The sequence below is a fragment of the Haliaeetus leucocephalus genome, unplaced genomic scaffold (genome assembly GCF_000737465.1).
Source record: "Haliaeetus leucocephalus isolate CR32 unplaced genomic scaffold, Haliaeetus_leucocephalus-4.0 Scaffold450, whole genome shotgun sequence".
In the NCBI taxonomy this organism is placed as follows: domain Eukaryota; kingdom Metazoa; phylum Chordata; class Aves; order Accipitriformes; family Accipitridae; genus Haliaeetus; species Haliaeetus leucocephalus.
Genome location: NW_010972886.1, coordinates 12,331,215 through 12,355,707, shown reverse-complemented (window position 1 = coordinate 12,355,707; position 24,493 = coordinate 12,331,215). Strand labels below are relative to the sequence as shown.

General features: G+C 42.7%; 1 protein-coding gene across 1 annotated transcript in view; it reads left to right on the top strand.

The window, feature by feature from the left end:
• The window catches only part of ISM1 (isthmin 1, angiogenesis inhibitor), a 38,904-nt gene extending 20,204 nt beyond the window's left edge, over positions 1-18,700 (top strand). The window contains exons 4-8 of the mRNA XM_010574799.1: positions 1,586-1,806; positions 10,006-10,273; positions 13,338-13,481; positions 16,252-16,341; positions 18,035-18,700. Coding sequence (XP_010573101.1) covers positions 1,586-1,806; positions 10,006-10,273; positions 13,338-13,481; positions 16,252-16,341; positions 18,035-18,552 — 1,241 coding nt within the window. The 3' untranslated portion in view covers positions 18,553-18,700. The remainder of the gene's footprint in view (positions 1-1,585; positions 1,807-10,005; positions 10,274-13,337; positions 13,482-16,251; positions 16,342-18,034) is intronic.
• Positions 18,701-24,493: the final 5,793 nt, after the last annotated feature.

The window sequence follows — 24,493 nt, the reverse complement described above, 5'->3', positions numbered from 1 at the left end:
TGCTATAGATAGATGTATAAAAGTACCCTTTTGGCACTTTCAAAGTGTAACAATGCTGATCATGAAAATACCAAGACAACATTAATTCTGCTAAATCTGATTTTGCTCTTTACAAAGGCAGTGCAGCAAGAAGGGGAGAGGAGGACCACCTCAGTTTTTGCTTGAGAAGATTTCACTTAGTCCTAGATTAACTCTTAAATCTTGGTTTATTTAACTCACTGAATATTTTCCTGTAATGTGCACAGATTATATTGTAAAATCTCTTCAGAGGTCGATTTAGAACCTTCTAAGCAAATAAACACGAAATAAAAGGCATTGGAGCTGTTATCTATCTGAGGTATGCTAGCTTAACAAAAGGTATGCTAGCTTAATTTGAGCAGGGGAGCTGGATGGAGATTGCGTTAAACCAGAAATGCTGGCAAAAATATGCTTCAGTAGAGCCAGAACCACATGTGGCCATTCCTCTTTAATTGTGCTTGTTTTAAAGGATAGGTCTTTAACATTTAGCCTCTCCATGCTTGCTGTCTCTTTATGAACTGAAAATAAAAGCTCCCCAGGCAGTCATACTAAGACCTCAAGCCTAAATTTTTCAGCTGAGTCAAAAGCAAAACCTGTGCTGAATCTGCCCCACGCATTTTTTTTTTGTAGCCGTAAGAAGGTTTGACTTCTCTGCTGTTTTTTTCCCCCGAGTCCCCAGGCCACTCCTAACCCAGGGAGGGAGTGTTTTGATACTAAATGTATCTCCTTGGTGAGGTCAAAGGCAGTGGCAGCAGTGCTACTGGTTTGAAGGCAGCCTGCTGTAAGATACTACAAAACCCGAAAGTACGCTCAACAATAACAAAAGCATTAACCGCTGACCCACAACTTGGTGAAATTCAATCCCACCATTAGGCAAACATGAAAATGAGATCCCAGAGGAAGGAAGGTTCAGATGTTCAAGACCAGAGAAACTGGGTGAGGAACACAGACAACGAGATGGAAGTTGTTGCAGACTGAGGAGAGAGAGGGGGAGGTTGCCAGTTCAGCAGTAGGATCTTTTAATACCGTAAATTTCAACATGCACTTAGCAGTCAGTGGGTTTGGTCCAGTTGGGAACAAAGCAAACTGAAACGATTTATAATAAAAATACCTTTCACCATTTTCAGGACACATTTAATGTGATATAACTTGATTTCCCAGGGGTGCTTCAGAGCTTCATGTTTCCAGATTTGCTTTTAAGTTTGATGCTTGTGTCGATGTGTAGGTGCCCACCTCAAGGCTGGAATGTTACAGGAACCTGAAAGAGCTAAGCACCCAAGTCTGACTCAGTTTTAGCTTGTGTCAGATGGTTACAGATGTGCACCACTGGAACCAAGTATATTTCAGTGAGAGTCAGAGGCCAAACTTATGAGCACCCTAGAAAATACCAGTCATAAATCCTGTCCATTTCAGTAATGAGCTGTGGGTCTGTGTGCTGTAAGGCTTTCTCTACGCACTCTGCAGCCATCATTGGCAGGAAGCTGGAGACGGGGACTAGCAGGACTGCACGCTCTCTCAGTTGTTGTTATAGTGCATTGCTTTTTTCCCCAGAACACACTCACTGCAGATGACCGTTCTCCTGAAGACAGCTTCACCCTGAACCCTGAGGACAGAAGAGAATACCCTGATCTCCAGGCTGCCCACCGGCCGTTCCCTAAGCAGCGATTCAGGCAGGAAAATGGGCATACGTCCTTGCAAAGAGATGGACCCAGATCTTTCCTCCTGGATCTCCCAAACTTCCCTGACCTGTCAAAAGCAGATATCAATGGGCAGAATCCCAATATTCAGGTACAAATTTATGTTAATGTGTGATTTTTTTTTTATGAGCTGCAAAAAATTGTTTAGCTGAACCAATACAACTTTCAGCCTGGCTTCCATGACATGCAGTCAGAACACCCTGTCTCTACCAATAGCACCAAGAAAGAATGAATATACTATACTAGACTGTACTGTACTGTAATGTAATATATATATAAATATATATAACATATAATATACTTTTTGTCTTAAGTGAATGCACAGTTTTCAATTTTTTTCTGAATTTCTCTTTGGATAGTATTGATTACATAAGTGTGGTATCAATATAGACCTGTTTATGATACTAAAGCCATCTTTGCTATTGCCATTTTGGAAGATATTCTCTTCATGATATTAAATGGGTATTTAAAATTCTGTTTTCAATTCTCTGTTGCAAAATTTGTTTGTGAACAGATTCTCTTTTGGTATGCTATTATAAAATGCAACCATCCCCAAAGGTTATAAGAGAACAAGTCTTTAACTTTCAGCCCAAAATGTGGTCCTCTGTATGGAACCGAGACTTAAAGCTAATTGCTGCAGCAGCTGCCTGGAGTAAAAAAAAATTGTTTGCAAGAAACTTTGTTATATGTTATTCCTCAAACTGTTCTTGGATTTGGAATGGCCTCTTAGAAGCCACTTGCATCTTGAAACTTCAAGGATTAGAAAGAGGAAAAAATGAGTGATTTCTTTTTAATTCAGAGCCTTAAAGCAAAATTGGCATTAATAAGCATCCTTTTTTAACCAAAACAATAAATTGAAATGTTGTTCTGCCTAAGATGTGCTTATAAAAACAATACACTAATAGAACTGGTTTTCTGGTTAAATTAATTCCTGGCTTCTTATTCTCCCAACCCACAAAATTAGCATCCTTTTGATATGTCTAAGAATTACGTACGTAAAGATATAATAGATCTGTTGGTGAGAGACCAACATGATCAGGTGAGAACAAGCTGTCTCGAAGTTGACACGCCATTATGTCATAGATGGCTTGCAATGTTAAGAAGCCTAATAGATTTGGATCAAGTGCAGGTCCAATACTTGATGGGTCAAGGTAGAAAACACGTTCAACATGTGGTGACTGTACACATCCCTCATGCCAAGAGAAGCCTTCCAGAAAGCCTTAGGAAGGGAAGTTATAGGGGCCCCAGACTGTGGCATGAGGTGAATAGTGTAACATCATTGTTTGAACAGTATGTAAACGGAGGACAGGAGGAAACAAAAACCTTCTCTGACTGGTAACAGCATTAATGGTTAGACCCAGGGAACAGATAAATGAGATGGAAACATTTCCCTGGCTTGTCTTTATAGTAACTGCTTCAGCTATGACCTCTTTTTCCACCACCTGATCTTGGAAACATGTCAGCCAACTATGTCAGCAGTTTTGCTGTACTCCGGGAACTGGGAAGCCTAGTCCTGTAAACTGGAAAACATTGGGCAACATTAATCCCAGAGCTCTTGTGCACAAGGATAAGCTCTTTCAGAAACAGGCTCGCTAAGTTCTGCATTATATTTACTCTGCTTACTGAGGTGCATAAATAGGGATATACAAAGCTTCTTTAAGTTCCTGGTTGACAGTCCTGCAGCAGGTCAGGCCTTACGGAGATAAAACTCCCAATAATTCACTACAGAGTCAATGAAAGTTTATTTCTTTGCCTAAAGGTTGTAAAAGGTGGCCTACGCTTTTGGAAAAAAACAGGATTATAGTGAATTCTTGCTTGTTAAACAGTACTGTACTGGCCTGAATGGAAATAATGACACTTGTTGACTTGCAAATTTCTCATCAGCTGTTTGGCAGGTGACAGCAGAGTCAGTGCTCATTTTGCTTTTTGAACAATGGCTTCAGGCTCCATGAGTTATAGTCCTGGGGGTGTTAATTTAAATGTCCTCCTAGGACAGTGAGGTTGGAAAGGAGAAAAAAGCCTGTGTGTGTTAATCTAGCACAATGGCCACATTTACCTGTCAAAGACCCACAACTTCTTTTCCTTTTTACTAGTACAAACCTGCGTAGACCAAAAATAACATTTTTAAGGGAAATTATACCTTGAAATTTAAAACCCCTAATAAACAGACATAAAACAGCCTGAAAAAGCAAGTTGAAAGGATACTCCAGTGAGTTCTCTTTATGGCTATCCCTTCTCTGGTTTCCTGTGAGACAGCAATTGCTGCATCATGCCCTGGTTGTGCGCTCTGTCAGGGAGGAAGTGGTGGATATCAGAACACCATCACAGGAATTCAGAAAATTAACATGTCCCCAGGTACTACTGTATTTATCAGGTGATAATCAAATATAAGTATAGTGGACTGCCTTCTAGAAAAACCTCAGAAGCAGCAGTCGGAGCTGCAGTAAGCAAGCCAAAAGCAACTTGACTCTTTGCATGAAGAGCAGGATGACACTCACTGGTCTTTCTGTGGCGTTTTAGCCTTGTAAAATCTCCCATCATTTCAAGTGGCATTTTATGCTTTAGCATTGCTTCCATGCTGGCTGTTTGAGAGTAACTGCAGTAGCTGCTGTTGAGCAAAGGCTGGCTGTTTGGTTTGGGGTATTTTGTTTTCTTCTTTTTTGTCATTTTAACAATTCTGTCAATGCCTAGAAGACTTCTGGATGAGAAGGTGATTACAAAAACTGATCACACATTTTCTTTGGATTTCCTTTCACAAGTGGAAAATCCCTTTTGTGTAGGTTTGCACTCGTTTGATGAACTAGCCGAGGGATGCCTATGCAGACCTTGTAATTGGGCAGGGTTATTATTCAGAGTAAGACAGAATTGTTCTCACCCCTGAGAAACAGAATGAAGTCACATGGGGGGTGTATAGGAACCCACTTATTTGCCATTTCTGATGGGTTTTCTTGTCTGTTCCAACCAGCCGCCTACAACCTCTCAGCTCTTCTCTGCAGCCGATCCTCTGTTGGGAGCCAGATGCTTCAGCTTGCAATTGAACGCTTGCTCTTGTTCCTCCCCTTTTCTTTTTACTCCTGGTTTCCCAGGCTTGTGTACTGTAACAGGTAGTGTGCTGCTCTCCATTGTCCCACTGCTTTGCTGGTTTCCTAGCAGTGCTCAGCATCATGACAAATGAGCAGAAAAGGGAAAACTCCTTACTGTTTGTCGGGCAAGGGCATTTTGTTGATTTTAATGCTCTTCAGAGAACTTGAATCTTCATCAAGCTTCACAACCAGTATACCAGAGACACAGCTGGGTGAGTTCCAGTTGCGATGGATGTGTTAAACATTTTGGATGAGGTAACAGGTTCCAAGTAGAAACTGTGCAGAGTTAGGTGCAATTCCTGTCCTAAAAACATGTTGATGTGCCCTGGAAAACTGAAGTATATCAGTGTGTGATTAAATCTGTTGTGATTATTATCCTCGCTTTGAATCGTGGGATTGGTAATAATTGATGGGAGTGATTTTAAGCCAGAAGTTAATGCTGTCTGCTTGGTGATGTGTTGTCTTTATCATGCCACTCCAGTGCTGCTGTGTTAGCTTTATTTATTCTCTGTGATATCTATTCAGTTTCTACCTTCTCTTAAAAAAACATCTACATAGAACCACCCAATCTAGAAACATACACAACTACAGAGGAACAAGGCTGTATGATCTGCTTTTAAAAAAGAACTGCAGACTTCAAGCCAACTCTTCTCTGGGTTCCTCCATGGCCATTTCCCTCACCTCCATCTATATCACATCTCACTTTTAACACATTTTATTAGATGTGGCTTTTAGGTAGCATTTATATTTGTCGTTCGAAGCTGCTCGTTTCACTGCATTGGAAAGCACCACCACCTCGGTATCATCACAAAAGACTCAGCAGTACCTGTAATACCGAGCTCGGACCAGTACGTCTCATCTCTAACCTAGCACAGTAAGAATTGGAGGGCTCCAGTAGTGCTTATTTCTTGTAATGCCTGTAAGGCTTAATAGTTTAAGGTAGTAGCAAAGCAGTTTTCCCTAGCTGCAGCACTGGAAGCAGAGTGTAGCCTTGCCAGGAGCTAGCTAGTCCTCTTAGCAAGCCAGAGAGACTGGTCTAGGCAGAGCAGGGTGCCAGAGGGCCATGGTTAAACCACTTTCAATACCAGAGCTGTTACTACCTCTGTGCAGATTTCTTAATGTCATGGCATAACAAGAGCTTGCTGCAGAGTGCAAAATTCAGAGCTGGGTTTCTGACCAGGTTTTTAATTCTGGAGTTCAGCTGGGCAGTGAGTGCAAATAGGATTGACAACGTTAAATACAAATTTCAGGTTTCGAGTCACATCATTGTCTTCTTTGCTCCCAGCAAATTTTGAGGGTCCTTCACTTTTCATCAAGTTCAGAAAACTGTTCTAAAAGTGAGCTGTCATGACATAACTGGAAGTAAATTGGTGTCACTACTGATATAATTTTAACTGAAGTTGTTATGTGGTGTAAACCTAAATTTACCATTTCAATATCTTCTAATGAACTCATTTCTGTTCTGCTACTATAGTTACCTCATTGCTGACTTGCACATATCCGCCTTTATGGAATGGCAAGCTCTGCATTGAAAATTTGCATCAGTTGCATGAAGGAAACAGAGGATAGAAATGTCATAGAATCCACTGCTTGCACAAAATTGCAAATGTAGTTCTTTCTGAACCATAATCTTCCAGTTGCTTAGGGCAATGTTTACACCATTGAAGTGAATTCAGAAACATTGTCTCAGTAAACAGGATGAAGTACACAGAACTTTTTGTGCACTCCAACAGGCGGGGATAATATTTATCTTCTGTATATTTTTGGCCAGGAGAAAATTGGATGTCAGTGTCTCAAGACATCTGTGCTTGATACATTTGTTTCATTAGAAATTGACTGCAAATCTGTTGTTTTAACATACCTATGCCAATTGTTTTTAGAGGAACATCCTTATTTATAGCTCACACCATAGTGTGAAGTGGCTTCATTTTAGGTTTGAATACTTCTGGAGATGATTGTGGATTTATACAAGAACCATGTTACCACAGACATTTTGGGAAGCTTGAGAAAAAAATAAATAATCTTTACAGTTTTGATAATCACTGGAAGAAGAAATCAGAGAAAATGAAGTCTTTAAAACAGTCTCCAAGATAGAAATACTAAACCAGGTCTATTTTTTAATTTTTGAGAGAACATGTTTTTGTTGGAGTAGTTACATAGCATGAAAGCTTTTCCAGGGCTGCTTTAAATGCCCGTTTTTAATGACTCTAGTTCTAGATCTGATTTCTTTTTTCCTTTTTATAAACAACCCCCAGTAGAGAAACTGATCAAACAAGATACATGTTTGTGTATGACGTATATGTCTCACGTATATGTATTTGTATAGTCGTGGGCTAATGTTGTTAAGTCTATCTGTAAGTACTGGGAAGAATTCAGTGAATGCTGATTTTTCAAAATTTTAGACTGGGATAGGGGATCAATTGCTTGCCCGAAGCGACAGCCTCTTCTCACACCTCTGCCCTAACTTTTGGGTCATACCATGGGAGGATTACTACGATTACTCACTGATTTCCTCGCTGCCACTGGAAGGTACATTATAGTTACAAGGTGCTGGGCAGAGCATAGATGAGTCCCCAAAACCAAACAGAACTAGAGTCAAATGAAGCTGTCTTTTTTTTTTAATTTCCAAGAGTGGCAGTTCAGACAATCCCAGAATTCTTTATAGAATTTCTTTCACTCTATGGTTTTAATGCCATATGTTAAACAAACAACTTGGTAATCAAAGCTTAAAACAACGGAGAGAGAAATACAGGTGTATGTCAGACTGCCACATTGGATTTTGCTTTTGTTATGTTCGGTTTTTAAATAGGCTGTGCGTTGGGAAACTCATTTTAAAGGCCTTTGTAATAAGCCTCCTTGGTAGCAAAAACTGACTGAAGATGAGTATCTGATTGCGCAGACACGTCTTGAAACTAAGTTAGTGGCAGTGCTGCTGGAGGTCTGATGAGGTCTTACAACCCTGGAAGTTTGCGCGTTACACCTGCCTTTCTTCCCCAGGGTAGCACATAGCTCAACAGAAGTTCCTCTGTCCCTACAAACCCTCTTTTGCTTAAACTGACTTGGCATCCTGAATAAGTTTTTTAAATCGAATCCCTATGGTTCTTCAAACTGTACCTGGCAGAAATAATGCGAGTTCATGCTGATTCACTATCATATAACTACAGATTACCAAAGCAAATGGAATGATTATCAAGTGCCCTTTTTTTATGAGAGGGTTTGGTTTGGTTTTTTGTTTTCTTGTTTGGGGGGGGGTGTGTTCACTTTGCTGAGTCATTGCTTACAGAATTAATGTGGTCTTAAAAGTACTTGCTACTAAAGTACTAGAATCATACTAATTTTCACGTGGCCAGTACTAAAGCCCTGCGACTGGCCAGCAGTGCATAGTGTTAGCCGCTCAGTAACACTATTTCCTTTCACTTATTGTGAAAACTCTGTTTTGCTTGGATAGATGCAACAATTTTGAATCCCTGAACTAACCCTGATGTTTTCAGACTTATGAAATCCATATTAATTCTTGGTCTGTAGAAACTGGGGTTTAATAAAGTAATCATTCCAGTTCCATATTTAGTCTGGGAGTAAAACATCTCTTGTGTAAAGATGCTATTAGGCTGACAACTGCACTTTCCCTCGCTCTTGCTCTTTCTCCCAGTGGAGCTTCTTAGTAGCCTCAAAGTTGTTTCATTTCAATGGCTTGGTCTATGGTCAAATGCAAAGCATGAAATAGATGCAAAATCTCCTTTCTCCAAAAAAGGATGTGTGGGCATTGTCTTGTCTGTGCAGCTGTGTCTGCAGCTACGAAGCTACAGCAGCAGTTCTGTTTTGCTTCCTGTGTCACACTCCTCTGTGGGTCACAGGTAGCTGAAGAAACACAGACACTCTTTTCTTTCTCTTTCTTGTGTGTGTCTTGGGATTTTACAAATAAAAATTGTATAAAACTCAACCTTTTGTCCAAAATAATGCAAATCCATAGAGCCATGTAAATGACTTTTAGCATATTAGTACATTATTCTGTTTTTCCTGGTTTTACACAACCCAATTTTCATGGAGTCCTGTCTTGAAAGACTGCTTTGTAAATCTATAAAACATGAAGAATACCTCCATACCTATTAAACATTATAGGTATATCTGATAGTCACTTCTGTATCATGGTTGTTTAGCCAGTCCAGCATAATCACAGAACCACATTAGCATGAAGCATCAGAGCATTTTATGACTTATCTGTGGCCACGCTAAGCTTGCTTGACTCATAGAGCCAAGGTTTCTGATTGCTAGTTCCTAGTTCTACCTAAATAGCCACCTATATGTGCGCACAGTATTTATCCCAGAGTTTCATAACTACATATTGTTCAGCACAGAAAAGGAGTAATCGAGGATTGTTCCTATGCAGAATTATATTTACATTCATGATGTCTGTGAGGGAATTGGGCAGCAAACTTTGAACCTTGGCTCTGGGCTTCTGTAGAGACCGTAAATGCGTTATATATCATTACACTCTCCAGCACAGAAAGAGGACCTACTTCAGAGGGCTTAGGAGCAAATGACTGGGTGGTGGTTGAAAGAGCTGCTGGCTCTCATCACTGCTGAGTGTGGTTTCACACAGCGGTGACAGCCCACACCATTGTGCGATAGCAACACTGGTGCTGCGGGGAGGTCGTGGGAGGGGACGGGCTGAGGTGCCGCTAGAGGGCAAGGCAGATGCAAGGCCGGCAGAGACCCCGGGCTCTGCGTCTTCCACCTTTGTGCTCCTGGGCTTCCTCAGCCCTGTCTTGGGTCAGCCCAAGTCCTTGGAATGGGGTTTGCGCACTGGTGTGCTTCATGCTTGCCTCAAATTCAGCCTCAGCGTAATTAGAGTAACAGATTTGGGTTTCTTTTTCCTGATCATATATGTTTGTGTTTAAATATCTTTTCCCCATAAGGCAGAAGATTCTGCTGCAAAGGTTTTAGGCACAGCATGGGTTATTGTTTTGTGCAGGATTTTTCCTAGCCTTTGTTCCAAGGTCTGATTCAGCAGAGGTAGCAGAAGGAATCACTCAGCTGCTGCGTATCTCGGCTCAGTAATCCGCATATGGTTTACAACATGCAAACCTTACAGTATTACACAGCCCCTTTGCAAGGCAACACCAGCCATTTGTGTTTGCTGTATAGAAGTTTCCCACTGACTAGGGGGAGATACTGACAGACAGGCTGGTCTATTTTGAATCCCATAGGTTACCATTGAAGTGGTGGATGGCCCCGACACCGAGACAGACAAGGATCTGCAGAAAGAGAGCAGCAAGCCTAGTTGGCTAGTCCCATCACCTGACTGGAGAAACTGGTGGCAGAGGTCCTCCACCTTGACTCGCATGAGCAGCGGTGACCAGGACTACAAGTATGACAGCACTACTGAGGACAGCAACTTCCTAAACCCTCTCGGTGGGTGGGATAGTCATGCACCCAGTCACCGGACATTTGAGTCCAAGGAGCAGCCAGAGTATGGTAAGTTTGCATTCCAGGCCTCTTATGGGCATCTTGGGATTGTAAAAACGAGTTTGGGGGAAATGAGAATGGTGAAGCATCGCTGAAAGTAGGCCAACCAAAACAGAATTTTTCAACATGTGGCTTTTGTTCATCAGCTTTTAAATACAAATCTGTGCAGATGCACAAGCTGTACTGTGGTAGCTGCATTCCACTAGTAAGTCTATAATCTTGAAAATCATACCAGTTATCCCATAAGAGGACCTTTTTTTAGTCCTAAGTGTACTTTTTTTAAAAGCAAAGGAAATAAGGTTTCATATTTATTTTTAGAGTAAGGATAAATACAAATTTAGAATCGTGCAGTGGTTTGGGAACCAAAATATAATTATTGGATAAATAAGCAAGATCTAAAACGTGGTACTATTTGGTGGATACACAAATAAGATGAATTATGTTGGTGCATGTGTGGGGAGTGGCATATGCAGCAGGAACATTGTGTATTTGTGTGTGTAATTCTCTTCCAGATGTGTCATGGTGAAAACAATTGTTTTCAGCTTGTTGTATGAAACAGTTGCAGAAACTAGAAACAGAGAGGAGCTACAGTTTTCCACTGCCCCAACGGGCTGTGACTATCCGCACAGGAATGACTCAAGGGAGGTGAACTAATATGTGCTCACAGGTAGCTCAGAGCCTCTCGGATTTAAGTTGTATGTAAATACAGAAGATTTTTAGTTAGAGCAGAGTTTCAAAGCCACGGTACTCTTACCCTGGCACTTCTGTTGCGCTCCCTAGGTCCTGCAGAGGGGCTGTCATGCACTGATTCAGTCTTAATTTTTCCCCTGTTTTGGTTAACTTTAAGTCCTAGAACCTAAACAATTGAGAGAGCCTTCTTGTGGAATGGTGTATTTAAACACATATATATGTACTAAATTTTGTGGCCAGAAGATTAAAGTCTATCCCTTCTTTTTGCACCTGCATTTATTTGTGGGCATACTTTATTGCCAAGAATTCATATATTAGGTAGTTATTCATTTAGGTAAAATAAGATTGCTTTTACAAATAATTGTGGTAGAAAAAAAAAGAAGAATTAAAAATATAAAAATGGGAAGAACAGGTTGAGCTGCAGCTGAAAATCTAATGTGGTATGTTTAATAGTACATACTGTATGTTTCATAGTGCAGTATAAACACTAGGTAGGTAGGCCTAAAAATTATCATCTCTGCTGTACACCAGAGCACCCTACTAATCGGAAAAGACTCCTGGCCTTCTGACTAACCTAAAATGTCATGTGCCATTGGCCTTGGCCAGGAGGATGTAGCAGCAGATCCTGCCCATATGAGGCTTTCATGCTAGTTCCACCCATTGACCTGTTCACACATTTCATGGCTCTATCATCTCCCTCATCCTGCCCCTGCCAAAAGGCACCGTACGGCTCTGCCTGCCCTTCCTGGGCCTCCCAGGCTGGGCTGTTTGACAAGCATTGCACATGCTCGCCCTCCCTCTTCCTCGCCAGCCACGTGGAGAAAAAAAATCAGAGTTGGAAAAGAGCTGGGAAAGAGAGCAGGGCCAGGGAGAGAGGGCAGATCACATTTTCCTAAGACGTTTTGTGCTTCTTCAGACTGCTGTAGTGCCCACCTGTTGGCAAATCCCAGAATCACAGGTCTTTGCACACAGAGGGTAGCCATGTTCCCACCCACATCACACCATGGACACCTGATTCAAGTGCGGTGGCTTCCCGATCAGCAGCAGTGTAAGAAAAGGAGGAAAAGCACATAAGGTCCCTGCCACGAGGAACTCGCATCTAGGCAGCTTGCTACAAGTGAGATATATAACCTTCCCATACTCCTGGCAATAGATGTTTAATAGCACCCCACAGAGTTGTCGTCAGTCGTTACATATGGTACAAATCAAGTTACATGTTCTACTAACCAGCTCAGGAAGCCCACAGACAGCATGGCAGCAGGGGTGGAGCAGGAATCACGTGTAGCACAGAGGCCAGTGCAGACAGGGATCTGTCTGTGTGTCTCGCTTGTACATACACATTCAGCCTATAGCTGTAGAGCAGGGCTGGCTCAGAGTCACTAAACCCCATTGAGCTTTGCTACCAGCTTAACCCAAATGAGCAAAGGCTGCAAGTTATGATCACAGGGTCAGTTAAATCTCTCCTGCAGGTTGCAGAGAAATCCATTAAGCCAGACACTCCCTAGCAAGAGACAACACTCAGCTGGGGAGGCCAGTGGGAAGGCAGGGAAACTGGATTGGTTCATGGGCTCCATTTGGTGGCCGTCACAAGGTGGGACGTGCAACAGCAAACAAAGGAGACTGGCTCTAAGGGATTTAGAAACTTACAGCGGCACCAAGCCACGGTGGTGCAGACTCGGTATCGTTTGCCCTTGGGTGTCTACCAGAAGAGAATAAAGTCGTGTTTTGTTTTCAGAAAGTTCCTGCTAGTAAACAGTCAGATTTGACATTATTTAATAATTCACATGAAACACTACAAATTGCATGTTGTTCTGGGTGCAAGATGCACCTGCTGTTCTCTATATTCATGGCAGTATTCCTGTAATATCTGTTTCCTGTTCAAGGACTGAAAAACAAGATTGTAATTTTCACGCATGACCCTCAGCCTCCCATAGTCCAACACTCGTTGTGTCCTAAAAATTAATTGAGTATTGTTGGGCTATTGCTGTGTGTTTTGAAAAGAAGGAAAAGAAAACTTAATTTATCCTGTGCCTGATTAGTCTGTGGTCAGAAAACATATTCCTATATACAGGGAAATTATGTGAATAGATGTGTACTGTTAGTTCATGACCCAGCTTTGCAGCTGAGGATTCTCAGCTGCCAAAGGGTCAAAAGAGAAAGGAAATATTTTTTCAAATAATGTTGCGTGCATTTCCCTGAGGAGCATCAAGTGTGAAAACCATTTAAGCAGCAGGCTTATGCCTGGCATTTAGCCCAAGCTACAGGTAGAGACATCTGGATTCCATTCTTGTTTTGCCTTCTTAATAAAAAAACACTACACAGTAGTTTTGGGTGGTAGGAGTCTTGTTTCTTCATTTCCTTCCTCATCGTTGTTCTTACACAGATTACATTGATGGTGAGGGAGACTGGAGCCCGTGGTCCCTTTGTAGCGTCACCTGCGGGAGTGGCAATCAGAAGCGGACGAGGTCCTGTGGGTACGCCTGCACTGCCACCGAGTCACGGACCTGCGACAGGCCCAACTGCCCAGGTGTGATCATGTTCACAGGAACTGCTGTCCGAGAGGAGTGGGGAGAGGCAGTCAAGGGTGGGGAGGAGAGCCCTCCTGGACACAAAGCCCAGGGCCCGTTTGTTCCTTGGCTAGGTAGGAGTTTTGGTGGGAAGAGATACGCTGGCTTTCAAGGCAATTTAGGAAATGGCAGGCTCTTTGCAAGTAATAATATGCTGCTAGATGCAGCCTACTATCCCCTGGGACTTAAAAGACAAATACAGGCTTTTTTTAGGTTACGGCAGTCATTTTTGTGCACGGTACGTCTTGTATTCCAAAGGGTGTAATCTACTCTCTTGAAACAAATTTGTATTAATTTTAGAATTTCAAAACATCTGAGCTGACTGCTACCTCAGCGAGCTCATGTTTTGCTGTGCAGTGAACGGGCATGCCTGTGTTGTGAACAAACAGCTCCCTCCCCAGTTAGTCCCCCTATAGGCTTTTAAGTTTTTTGCCTAATGTATACAGAGTTGCTTTAAGAGTCCATGTGTATTTATATGAAAAAATTACTTTAAATACCTGCTTTGCATTTCACTTCAGAGATTTTGGTTCATTGGGCATTAAGCTACAAAATTTCCTGTCCTAGAAAGTCAATGTTAAGGTGGAAATGTCATCTCTGTTTCATTACATGTTGCTTGATGACTGGAGAATTATAAAACAGCAAGTTTGGTCCTGCAACAGCTGTGCACAATGGGATGAAGGAATGTAGAGTTTTGGCTTGAATGTGTTCAGAGAATGTGGCTAAGGAGCCTTACCTGAGCTCCTACCCATCTACAGGCGTTGACATTTAAATGCCAGTAACGGAGGTGTCCTTAGCATTACGCAGTTTTTGCTTTGGTGAAAGCAGAGCTGAGCACTCAGATCTACATCATTAAAATTCAAAGCTGCTATGGAAAACTTTCCCACGATGTTCTTTAAATGCTGTTGTGTTTTGGATTTAGGCTAGTTTGTAATGCAGTGATGCAGTAGTTGCGACAATGCATGGGATATGTGCAATTTCATTACTTCCCAAGATTGGAGAGAAGTAAAAAGGCGTGCTGTGGCGGTATGCATTTCACTAAGTTTACTTAATAACTCAGAAAGGCAGAAATTCTTAAACTGGAGATCAGGGTTTTTTGATGGGAAGTGAAATGTCAGTAGTGCTGGAGAGAAGACTTAGGGAGCCTCAGTGAGAGAGTTGGAGAGGAGTTTCTCACTCGCAGATAGATGCGTGCATCCATTGCAAGGTAATGGCTGCTAGACAGTTCAGGAGAAAAAATGTTTCTGGATGCTCTCATACATCCTAAAACCTCAATAATAAGGAGTTAATTCCAAAAGAAAGCATGTAGCCCCCAGTTATATTCTCCAGTATTTATTACCAGCTAGCATCGAACAGTGGCAAACTTGAAATACATTATGTCATGTAACAGACCCCGAACGATCAGCAAGCAAAATATATTCACTCTTTGAGGCTGTGCTGACATTTTTAAAATTACAAGGGCAGAGCTCAGCTTCTGCTGTTTATAATTCCAGCAGTGAATTACTGCCTTGTAATGGGTTCTTGGGTATCTATTATTCTGCATCTACTGCTGGAATTAAGGCAAAACCCCATGATAATTTTATTGAAAAGCAGCCTGAGGCTGTTTTGAAGCTTTGCAAGCCACTATTATGCCCCAGTTCAGGAGATCAGTAGAGAGTTCATTGGCAAGATAGACGGTGAACAGACTTCATTATTAGCCATATAGTTATCACATATTAAAGAGCTTTCTGTTCCCTTTGGAGGTCTTTCAGTGGAGAGGAAAAAAACCCAAACCTGTTCAAATGCAGGGAAGAGACATTTGTTTTAAGGCTACATGGCACACAAACATTAGGGAAACAGTAGGCTGGTAGGTAGGCCAAACTAAAGCAGCAATGAAAGGATGTTTACTTTGAGATCAATTAACACATTTTCTGGCAATCTGAGTTTTTCTCTACTGATAGCAGACACTTAACTGGAGGTTGTTGGAAGATCCTGATATTTGAAGATCCTGACATTTTATTTGATTGCTGGGGGCGGAGGGGGCAGGGATTGATTGGAGAGGTTATTTATCTCTCACCTACTCACACCGTTCAACTCCCTAGCACTGGGAGAGACCAACAAGCGCCAGTCGTCTTGTAATGGCATCATTCTTCCTTATACTTCCTGAAAAATGGTTGCCCACATATGGATATGAACTTACCTGTCTTCAGGAATGTCACTCTGTTTAGAAAGTGGCACAAAGGCTGTCTCCTTCAGATGTCACATTTTACCCAGGGCTGTTGAGCTTCCATTAGGACACTTGTTTTTACCTTGTTGGTCACTGGTGATACACGCTCTGGAGAAGACGCTGGTCACATAAAGCTGACCAGGTGGCTCTTGAGGAAGTGTGTGCAAAGCTCCTACCTGGATTACGGGGAGATGCTGGCAAGCTTTGCATCGGGAAGAGGAAGAACAAAATTGGTTCCCTCACTGCTGTCCCTGCACTGCATTCATAACTGACCAGTTTGTTGCTTAAATATAATTTAAGCTCTAAAACTTGAAAACTTTTGACCTTTGGGCTAAGCTAATGCTTTATCTTCCTAACACCACGGATTCCTTGGTCATTATACTTTTAAATGAACACTCCCTCCCGCAGCAACTTCAGATTACTTCCCTGCCAAACAAAAGCACCTTGCAGAACTGGGGAAGGAGGGGATTGCATTGTGTTTCAATAGGAAAACGCCACCAGCACTAACACACGTTTGTCTTTCTTAGGGATCGAAGATACCTTCCGGACAGCTGCCACAGAAGTGAGCTTACTTGCAGGAAGTGAAGACTTTAATGCTACCAAACTGTTTGAAGTTGGTAAGCAGCCTAGTCAATCTTTCAGTAATAGATAAGAGACTTCCTAAGATTTTTCCTGTTTTGACTCTCACTGCGTGACCAAGATTTTGAGTTTCCCATTAAAAATGTCAGTAATAATGGCCATTTCTTGTCTTGCTTAAGTTTACAATCTGAACCTTAGCTTGCTTCTGTCATAGAATCTTTCTCCTCTTAAGTCTTGGCAAATTTCTGTGCTTCTCTCATTATAAAATGGTGATTCTCTGTCCTAGTTCAGAAAAGAGCTGTAAGGCTCCACACTAATGCAGGGGAAAAAAATCAAACACTGTTTAGCACTTTGCTGAAATAGCCTCAAATGGAAGATAGTATAAAAGCATTTTAGGTACAGGTCTCACATTAAAAAAAAAAATGACAATGACTTTTATGAGCATGCTTAACTTTTATAACTGTGTGTGCTGCAGTGGGACTAGCCAAAGCAATTTTATAGGGCATGACTTGGTACTGATCTATCTAAAACTCAGCCCAACCTCTGTAATGTTCTAATTTCATCCCTCCAGTGAAACTATAGGGCGGCCGCTCTTAGACACTGGATGCTGGACTAACTGGATAAATAATGTAATACAGCACCTCCCTCCTATGGTAGTAGAGCACAATAGTTAATGGCAGCTGGGACAGGACTCTTTAAGGAGATAGAAAAACAGGACACAGATCACTAAGTAAATATTTTGCAAGAATGTTTGCTGTAAGCGTTTTAGGACCCAGCCTTTGCCTTACTCCAGAGTCCTGTCCACTAAGTGTGGAGCAAGATGTGCAGGGTTTTTTTGAAAGCCCGTAGCACGATACAGACACATTAAATTATGTTTTAGGTAGGAGATGTTTAACTGGATTCTCCCAAGACTCTTGCAAAATAATAAAGTGCCAGTATTAAATATGCTACTAGTCTATAAATCTCTTCAATCCCAGCTACAAGTCATGGCTCTGGTGCCATTAAATCCTCCTAGTGTACAGACGCTCTGATATTATGTCACATATGCCCTTTTAGAATCTGAATCACTTTTGGCTGCATTTGCCAGCTAAGATGTCAGTCTCCATGTTTGAACTACAGCTGCTTGAAATACCCCTCTGGGAAGATGGAGATCAAATAGAAAAAAATATTTGTTAGTTAAAAGAAAGGCTGAATTAGGGCTTAATAATGAACTTCAGAAAAAGTAATGCAGGCCTTGCTTGCCATCTTGGTATTTCTAGTGTCATGAGAAACTTAATCCTTCAACATCTGAATCTGCTCTGCTTACAAGGTGAGTGTGTGGACTAGGGGTTTAAACTGGAGACTGGCATCAAATCACCATGATTTCCCTATTTCAGTTCTGTCACTTGTGCACCAATGACAGCGTCTCTTGTGCTGCATGGTGATATCGGCAGCTTAATTAGAATTTGCCAGGTAGAAGAAATGTCAAAGATTCTTGCTGGCATGGTGCTGCACTGTAATTCAGATAAGCACTGCATGAGGCCCTAGAGCCACTCACACATGTGATTTCTTTATCTGATAAGACAGCACATCAACACATTGCTGGCAGGGAGGCAAGCTTTGACTGCCCCTTCTTTCTTAAGCAAAGCACTGGTGCTGAACAGTTATGCTTTACTCATTTGTTATCACTGATCGTATGAACTGGCATGCTTCATAATGTATCTTAAGTTTCCATTTCCTGCCCTCAAACAGATACTGACAGCTGTGAAAGATGGATGAGCTGCAAAAGTGAGTTCTTGAAGAAATATATGCACAAAGTGGTCAACGATCTTCCTAGCTGCCCATGCTCCTACCCCAGAGAAGTCGCATACAGCACTGCTGATATCCATGATCGAATTAAGAGGAAGAACTTTCGCTGGAAAGATGCAAGTGGTCCAAAGGAAAAACTGGAGATCTATAAGCCCACTGCACGATACTGCATCCGCTCCATGCTTTCTTTGGAAAGCACAACGCTTGCAGCACAGCACTGCTGCTATAATGATAATATGCAGCTGATTACCAGAGGGAAAGGAGCAGGTACACCAAACCTGATCAGCATTGAATTCTCAGCAGAACTCCATTACAAAGTGGACATTCTGCCTTGGATTATATGCAAAGGTGACTGGAGCCGATACAATGAAGCACGACCTCCAAACAATGGGCAGAAGTGTACAGAAAACCCTTCAGACGAAGACTACTACAAGCAGTTTCAAGAAGCAAGGGAATACTGAGATTTTCCTCCTCTTCAGACACAAAATAGCATTCATTTCCTGGATGCCAAAGAACTGATAAAGGCTGCTGCATTGTCTCCTTCACAGGGGTTGATCACTTTCTTTCTAATGAATGTATATAGTTGTAATATAATACTTAAGTATTTTTCATAGTGTGTGTAATTTATAAACACATATCTCTCTATCTCACACACACCTATTTTTACATACAGACATACATAAAACTTGTCCTGGTAGGATTTTATACTGCAATAATGTTCATTTAATAATGTGCATTTCATTTTATTCCCCAACTGTAACATAAGTGTGAGATGGGGGGAGGGGAGGGGCAGCTGCCATCACTTTCAGGCCCCAAGGCCCCGGCTGAGGAGGGCACATATTTAAAAGTTGTTATAAACAATAGGATTGAAGAACGTACTCTTCCATATGGGAATGGTTTACAACATTTAATGCACCTACAGCATCAGTTTTCTCTATAATTGATTTCATGACTAGTCATATCTAAGAAAGGAAGATTTTTATTTTTTTTTTGGAAGGGTAATACTCAAAAGTGAATATAGGCAGTTACTAGCAATTTTTTTTCTTGGAATTCCTCCTGTTAGCTTCTAGCTCAGGTCTCTGCAGTCCGCCTGGGGTAGGCTTGCAGGAGATGTAGCTGTGGTTTTCCTGTAGAGCAGAAAAAGTCCCAATGCAGTGGTTCTGCAAGAGTTACAAACAGCCCACTCCAGAGACATCTCGGATAGGGAGCTACAGCTGTCAGGGCTTACCCCTTATGCCAGGGAGCAGATCTTCAGGGCAGCTACCTGTAAATTTAGCATGTCATAAGTCTTTGGAGGAGTGAGGCCAGAGAAGGAGGCCATGTCAAAGGAGAGAAAAAAAAAAATCACAGTTACTTCCCTATTTTTAATATGAAGAGTGTTTAGATCTGCTTGTTTCTTTCTTTAAGAAAAGAAAGAAGTTTATTTTTTTAAAGAGCAGGAAAAGTTCCCTGAGATAAAGCACGCAACCAGCCCTTTCCCCCCATTTATCATATGCTGAGTGCGCAGTGTCCTGCAGAAGAAGCTATTCTTTAAGGAAGCTGTCTGGGAGGAACTATTGGTGAGTTAAAATATCTTAATTTTTTTAAAAAGCTAGCGTTATTTTTGTAAAGTATTTATTGAATTGTAACAATAACTCACATGGGGAGTATGTCTCTAACACGAAAGGCTTCCGTAGATGGAACGTGATTGCCAAGAATAAGACTGTTGTTAGGCAAAGGTTTTACTTCCAAATTTTTATAAAGTGCAAGTTTACATACATAATCCTGTAATTAAGCAGCTGATAGCTGCATTCTTCTGAAAGATGGGTAAATAAATACTTAAAGTTCCATCCTGTAAAAGGCTGTCTTGCTGCAAGTCAATGTCTTCATTTGGAAAACCAAGGCTAAACGTTACTAGAGAAATGCCTATTTTCGGGTTATGTGGTCTGATACACATATGTGCGCTGCATGTGGAACCTCACACGGTGGTAAAGCTGATCTTGTATTGCAGTCAGTCTTAGCTGAAAGATTCAAGACCCCCATGAAAGACAATTCCTTCTGCTATATGCATACACACATATATACTGTAAATCTTTTCTCTAGCTCTGTTGGCCTTTCAGGTGCTGCTTGATTGCAACTTCCCAGATAGACCTGTGCACCGTCCCCCCAGCATTAACATATGCATAGTAAGTCCACTGAGTCTGGGAAGAGTCAGGCTTGTGTTGGTCTGCCCAGGTGGTGCAAATCAGGGGATTAAAAAGCAGCCTAGGCCTTGCACACCCACTCTGACCAAACATGCAGTGCATACACTGCGAAGGCTCTGCCCGGATCTGCCAGAGCTAGTCTGACAGGCTGCGGAGCCTCAGCCCTGTACTTATGCTCCAGGTTTCCGGACACACAGCGGTCCAGGCAAAGCTACTGCACATATGCAACAGCGACTGATCTGCTGAGGTAACTTCAGCAGCTGGTAATCCTGGCCAAGTCATCGGATCTTCCCAGATGCAGGCTTGAGTCAGAGGTGGGGGGAGACGAGGATATATTCTAGCACTAGCTGGTAGTAACAAAACATGGTTAGTTGAGCAAGAGGGTAAACATGGGGATCGCCCCTTAATTTTTATAGAAACCAGGTTTTGTAAATTCTTGCAAGGTCATAAGAAGGAGCCACTAGCTAGCAGAGCCAGTTAAATTGACAGCAGATGGATGAAAGGCATAAGCAGCTCCAGCATCAGTCACTTCATAGGGAAGACAGGTATTTTCTGCAACATGGGGGAGAAAGCGCTGCTTTTTACTTCACTTAGCAGTGTCGGGGGGAACAACAGTCTCAGATTTCTCTGGGAGGGCAATGAGAGGGTGGTCACAATTTTTGAAATATAAAACACATCCCTGCAGTTTATGGATTAGTAAATTATGGTGCTATTGAGAAATGCTACTTCACCATTAATACTGAAGTGTCAGGGAAGAGGAAAAATTACTCAAATAAATGAAATGATGCACAAAGTTGCAAGTGTTACCACTCATAATTTGCCAAGGCTAGAAACTCTGAGGGAGCCTAAAAACCACTGATAAGGACCTACCAGGTTTTTTGTAGGCTGAATCCTGGAGCACAGTTCAAGAGAGTATTCACACTTCTGCAGTCTTAAGCAATGGTCTTTATTAAAAACAAAAAGTCAGTCCTATTTTATAATTATGATCCATTCAGGGCTGGGCTGCTTTTTTGCTTTTCTGTTTTATCTCCTTTCTGACAACTAAAATTGTACCTGGAATAGCTTCATGTAGTAGTCCTTAGCAAGGTGCTGGAGTTTACCATGGCCAAATTTGGCTCAGTCTCTTAAATACAGAGCCCTTCATATTAGAGTAAGACCTGAGGAAGGGTTTGTGGTCTTACATTCCTAGGCACAGGTTGGTACTTGGAAGAAGCTGTTACGTTTCTAAGTTACCGCAGAATAGGCATACTGGAAGACCCAACCAAAGATATGAGGGGGATTGGAACTAGCAGAACTGAAAACAGGCTCATGGTCTCAACACCAAGAAATCCTCAGAGTCCCCCACCGGTAGCCATCCTGCTTCCCAAAAGGAAACTTAAAACACAGACTTTACAGCAACTTCTCTGTACCTGAGCAGTTCCGTTTACCTATTTCTCATCAGCCAGAGGAGGGTGTTTTCACCTCCTAGACTCACATTCCTCTGCACTAGCTTTCTCTTGGGCAAGCATAGCTGTTAGTGCAGCAAAAGGAACCAGTCAAGTCATCCAAGTTATTTTTAACCCCGATCAATCAACAGATACAGATTACCGCACGGCTTTAGAGTGGAGTTGGCAGGAATGCCTTAAGCTGGCACTGCTGCTGTGAAGGATGTGTGGAGCAGTGCCCTGAGGCAGCCATAAAGGGAATGAATGCGTACCTTTGATGGTTAAAAGGATGAGTGGGCCTGGCTTCACATTGCCCGGACAGCTGCTGCGCAGCAAAATTCCACTAACATAACCCTCAGTGATGCATATAGGTTATAGGACAATATAGTGAAAAACAAAAACATACACACATTCACGAATCCCCACAGTCCTGCATTAGTTACCAGCTGCATTTTTCCCCCCCGCTGTGCAAAACGGTTAGCACTGTCAACACAACACATCCTTTAAAAAAAATGCTAGTGAGTTCATAGGACCGCCTTTTCCATATATAGCATTTTCATTGAGAGTGTAGGGTTGTTTGCAATGAATAACCAATGCACCTGACACTTTCAGCTGAGTGGGGTCAGGTGAGTCAATGGCAGGCGAGGGGGAGGGGAAGTAACCTTTCCCAGTTGAAGAATCTGCTGCTTCATGGCAGGAGATTGCAGTACATGCGTGAGCAAGGGGATGCCCCATGCCGGGCCGCAAAGACCCCTAACGCTGCAGTCTCTTACCTGTGGTGGTCTCCCTGGTTGGCAGTGAGGGAGTGCCTGCGCCTCATGGTGACGGCCCAGGGAGCTGCCCGAGGCTGAGGAACGGCCGGTGCTCCCCCAGGCCTCCCCCTTCCTGCTTTCTCTATCAAGGCACCCTTGGAGCCACCCAGCAGCCAGCATGGCTCGCCGCAGGGGGTGCCTGCTGGGCGGCACTGCCTTGGCGTACACTCAGCAGCACAGAATCACGCAGTCATCCATCCTTGGAGAACATTACTCACGTTCAGGCTGGACAGACTCTACAGAGGCCTGGCGAGCGCCATCCCTGGCAGGGTCAAGAAGCTGGCAGGGCAGGGAGCCTGTTTATAACCCACCCAGACAGTTACTCTGCAGGCTCCACACAGTCACCCGCATGATCGTCTGACACTGCGCAAGGGGCGATGGCATGGCAAGGCTATCGCTTTTTAATCCAGAAGAGGAAGCTGGCAAAATGGATCTGGACAAGCTTGGATCTCTTTATGCTCACTGCATGCACCTGCACAGGCACAAACACGGCCATGTCCCTCCCCTCCACACATGCGGAGCCCAGAGCGCTTAGGAGGGAGGGCACGAGCAGGAAGACGACCAGCAGTTAGCAGCAGAATAAAGATGACACTTCTTCCAGCAGAATGGTGTGAGTGAGTGTATGTTGCTGCCTGGCTGCATGGCATGCATGTGACAGCTGAGAGAGCATGTGTTTTTCTATCACCAGTTCCCCCCTCCCTTCCCTTTGTAACTTTTAATGGAAAGATGTGTGGGCAGTTTCCATTATGCCTGCACTGTTTCAGACAAATTAAGGGGTTGGCTAAGAAATCACTGGTTTCATATTTCATACAAAACACACACACATGCATATATTTATATAGCTGTGTAAATTAATTTAGGATATCCTCTAGTCATGCACTTTATAGCAGTACTTTGCCGAGTGCAGTGTCTTCAGGAATGGCCCAACAGAAGAGCACTTCCTTTTGGCCTGCACAGGGGGGGATGAGCCTATTTCTACACTTACATGACAGGGAGAAGGGCTGGGAAGCTGAAATAGCAGCAGTCATTCTTCGGCTCTGCCTCTTATTGAGTGGCACGTTTATTCATTTTTCCTTTTCAGCTGCATTGCTAAAGCCACATACGCCTTTTATGACTGTGCTAATTTTCTATCAGTTTAGGGAGTTATAAATTTTTTTCCTTATTTGTTCTCTATCACAAGAAGGATCTCGGGGGGATTTTTAAACACACGGAGAAGCTTTTCATACAGTAAAATGCACAAGTTATGAGGGATTCAGAATGTTATATTCTGGAAATGATAGCAATATTACACAGGTCAAACGGGCCAAACCTAACAAAACTAAAAGTGTGGGTGGCTCTAGTTTTCAGAGGAACGTTTAGATAGTATTTCCTTTTTAAAACTGGGCAGGCAACATTTCATGTGTTAAATGTCAGAGCTTGCTGTTTATTACAGGCCTGACCAATGCTTCACTTAGAATGGAACATTGCTTCACTCTATGGATTTCAGGAGGGGTCTGGTATGACTGCGAAACATGCCTAAAGCAAGGGATACCATCTGCACACCATGGTGGTAGATGCAGGATGTGAGTCAGAAAGTTTGGGGAGCAGAGATGGCTTGGGAACCAGCTCCCACTCCAAGCACCATCTTCTGGGCTGGCTCCTGCCTCTGCAGAGCTGTGCTTAACCCATTTGTTTGTCCCCAAAGCCAAGCTGCAGCCATCCTCCTTCCCCACTTCCCAGAGACAGCTCTTGAGGGGATGTTGCTCAGCCACAAAAAACAGAGCCACGGCACAGCCAGCCTTGGGAAAAGCCCTATTATCTGGCTGAGTAGGGCTCTCAGAGTCAGGTAAGAAGATGGGAAAAGTGCAAATCTACTTGACCATGCAGACACAGGGATTCCTGTGTTCTACTGTCCTTGGCAGCATTTACCATCAAGCAGTCAATGGGGAACACCTTCAAACCACAGCACAGCCTGGCTTCATACACCTCCTGCCTGCCAAAGAA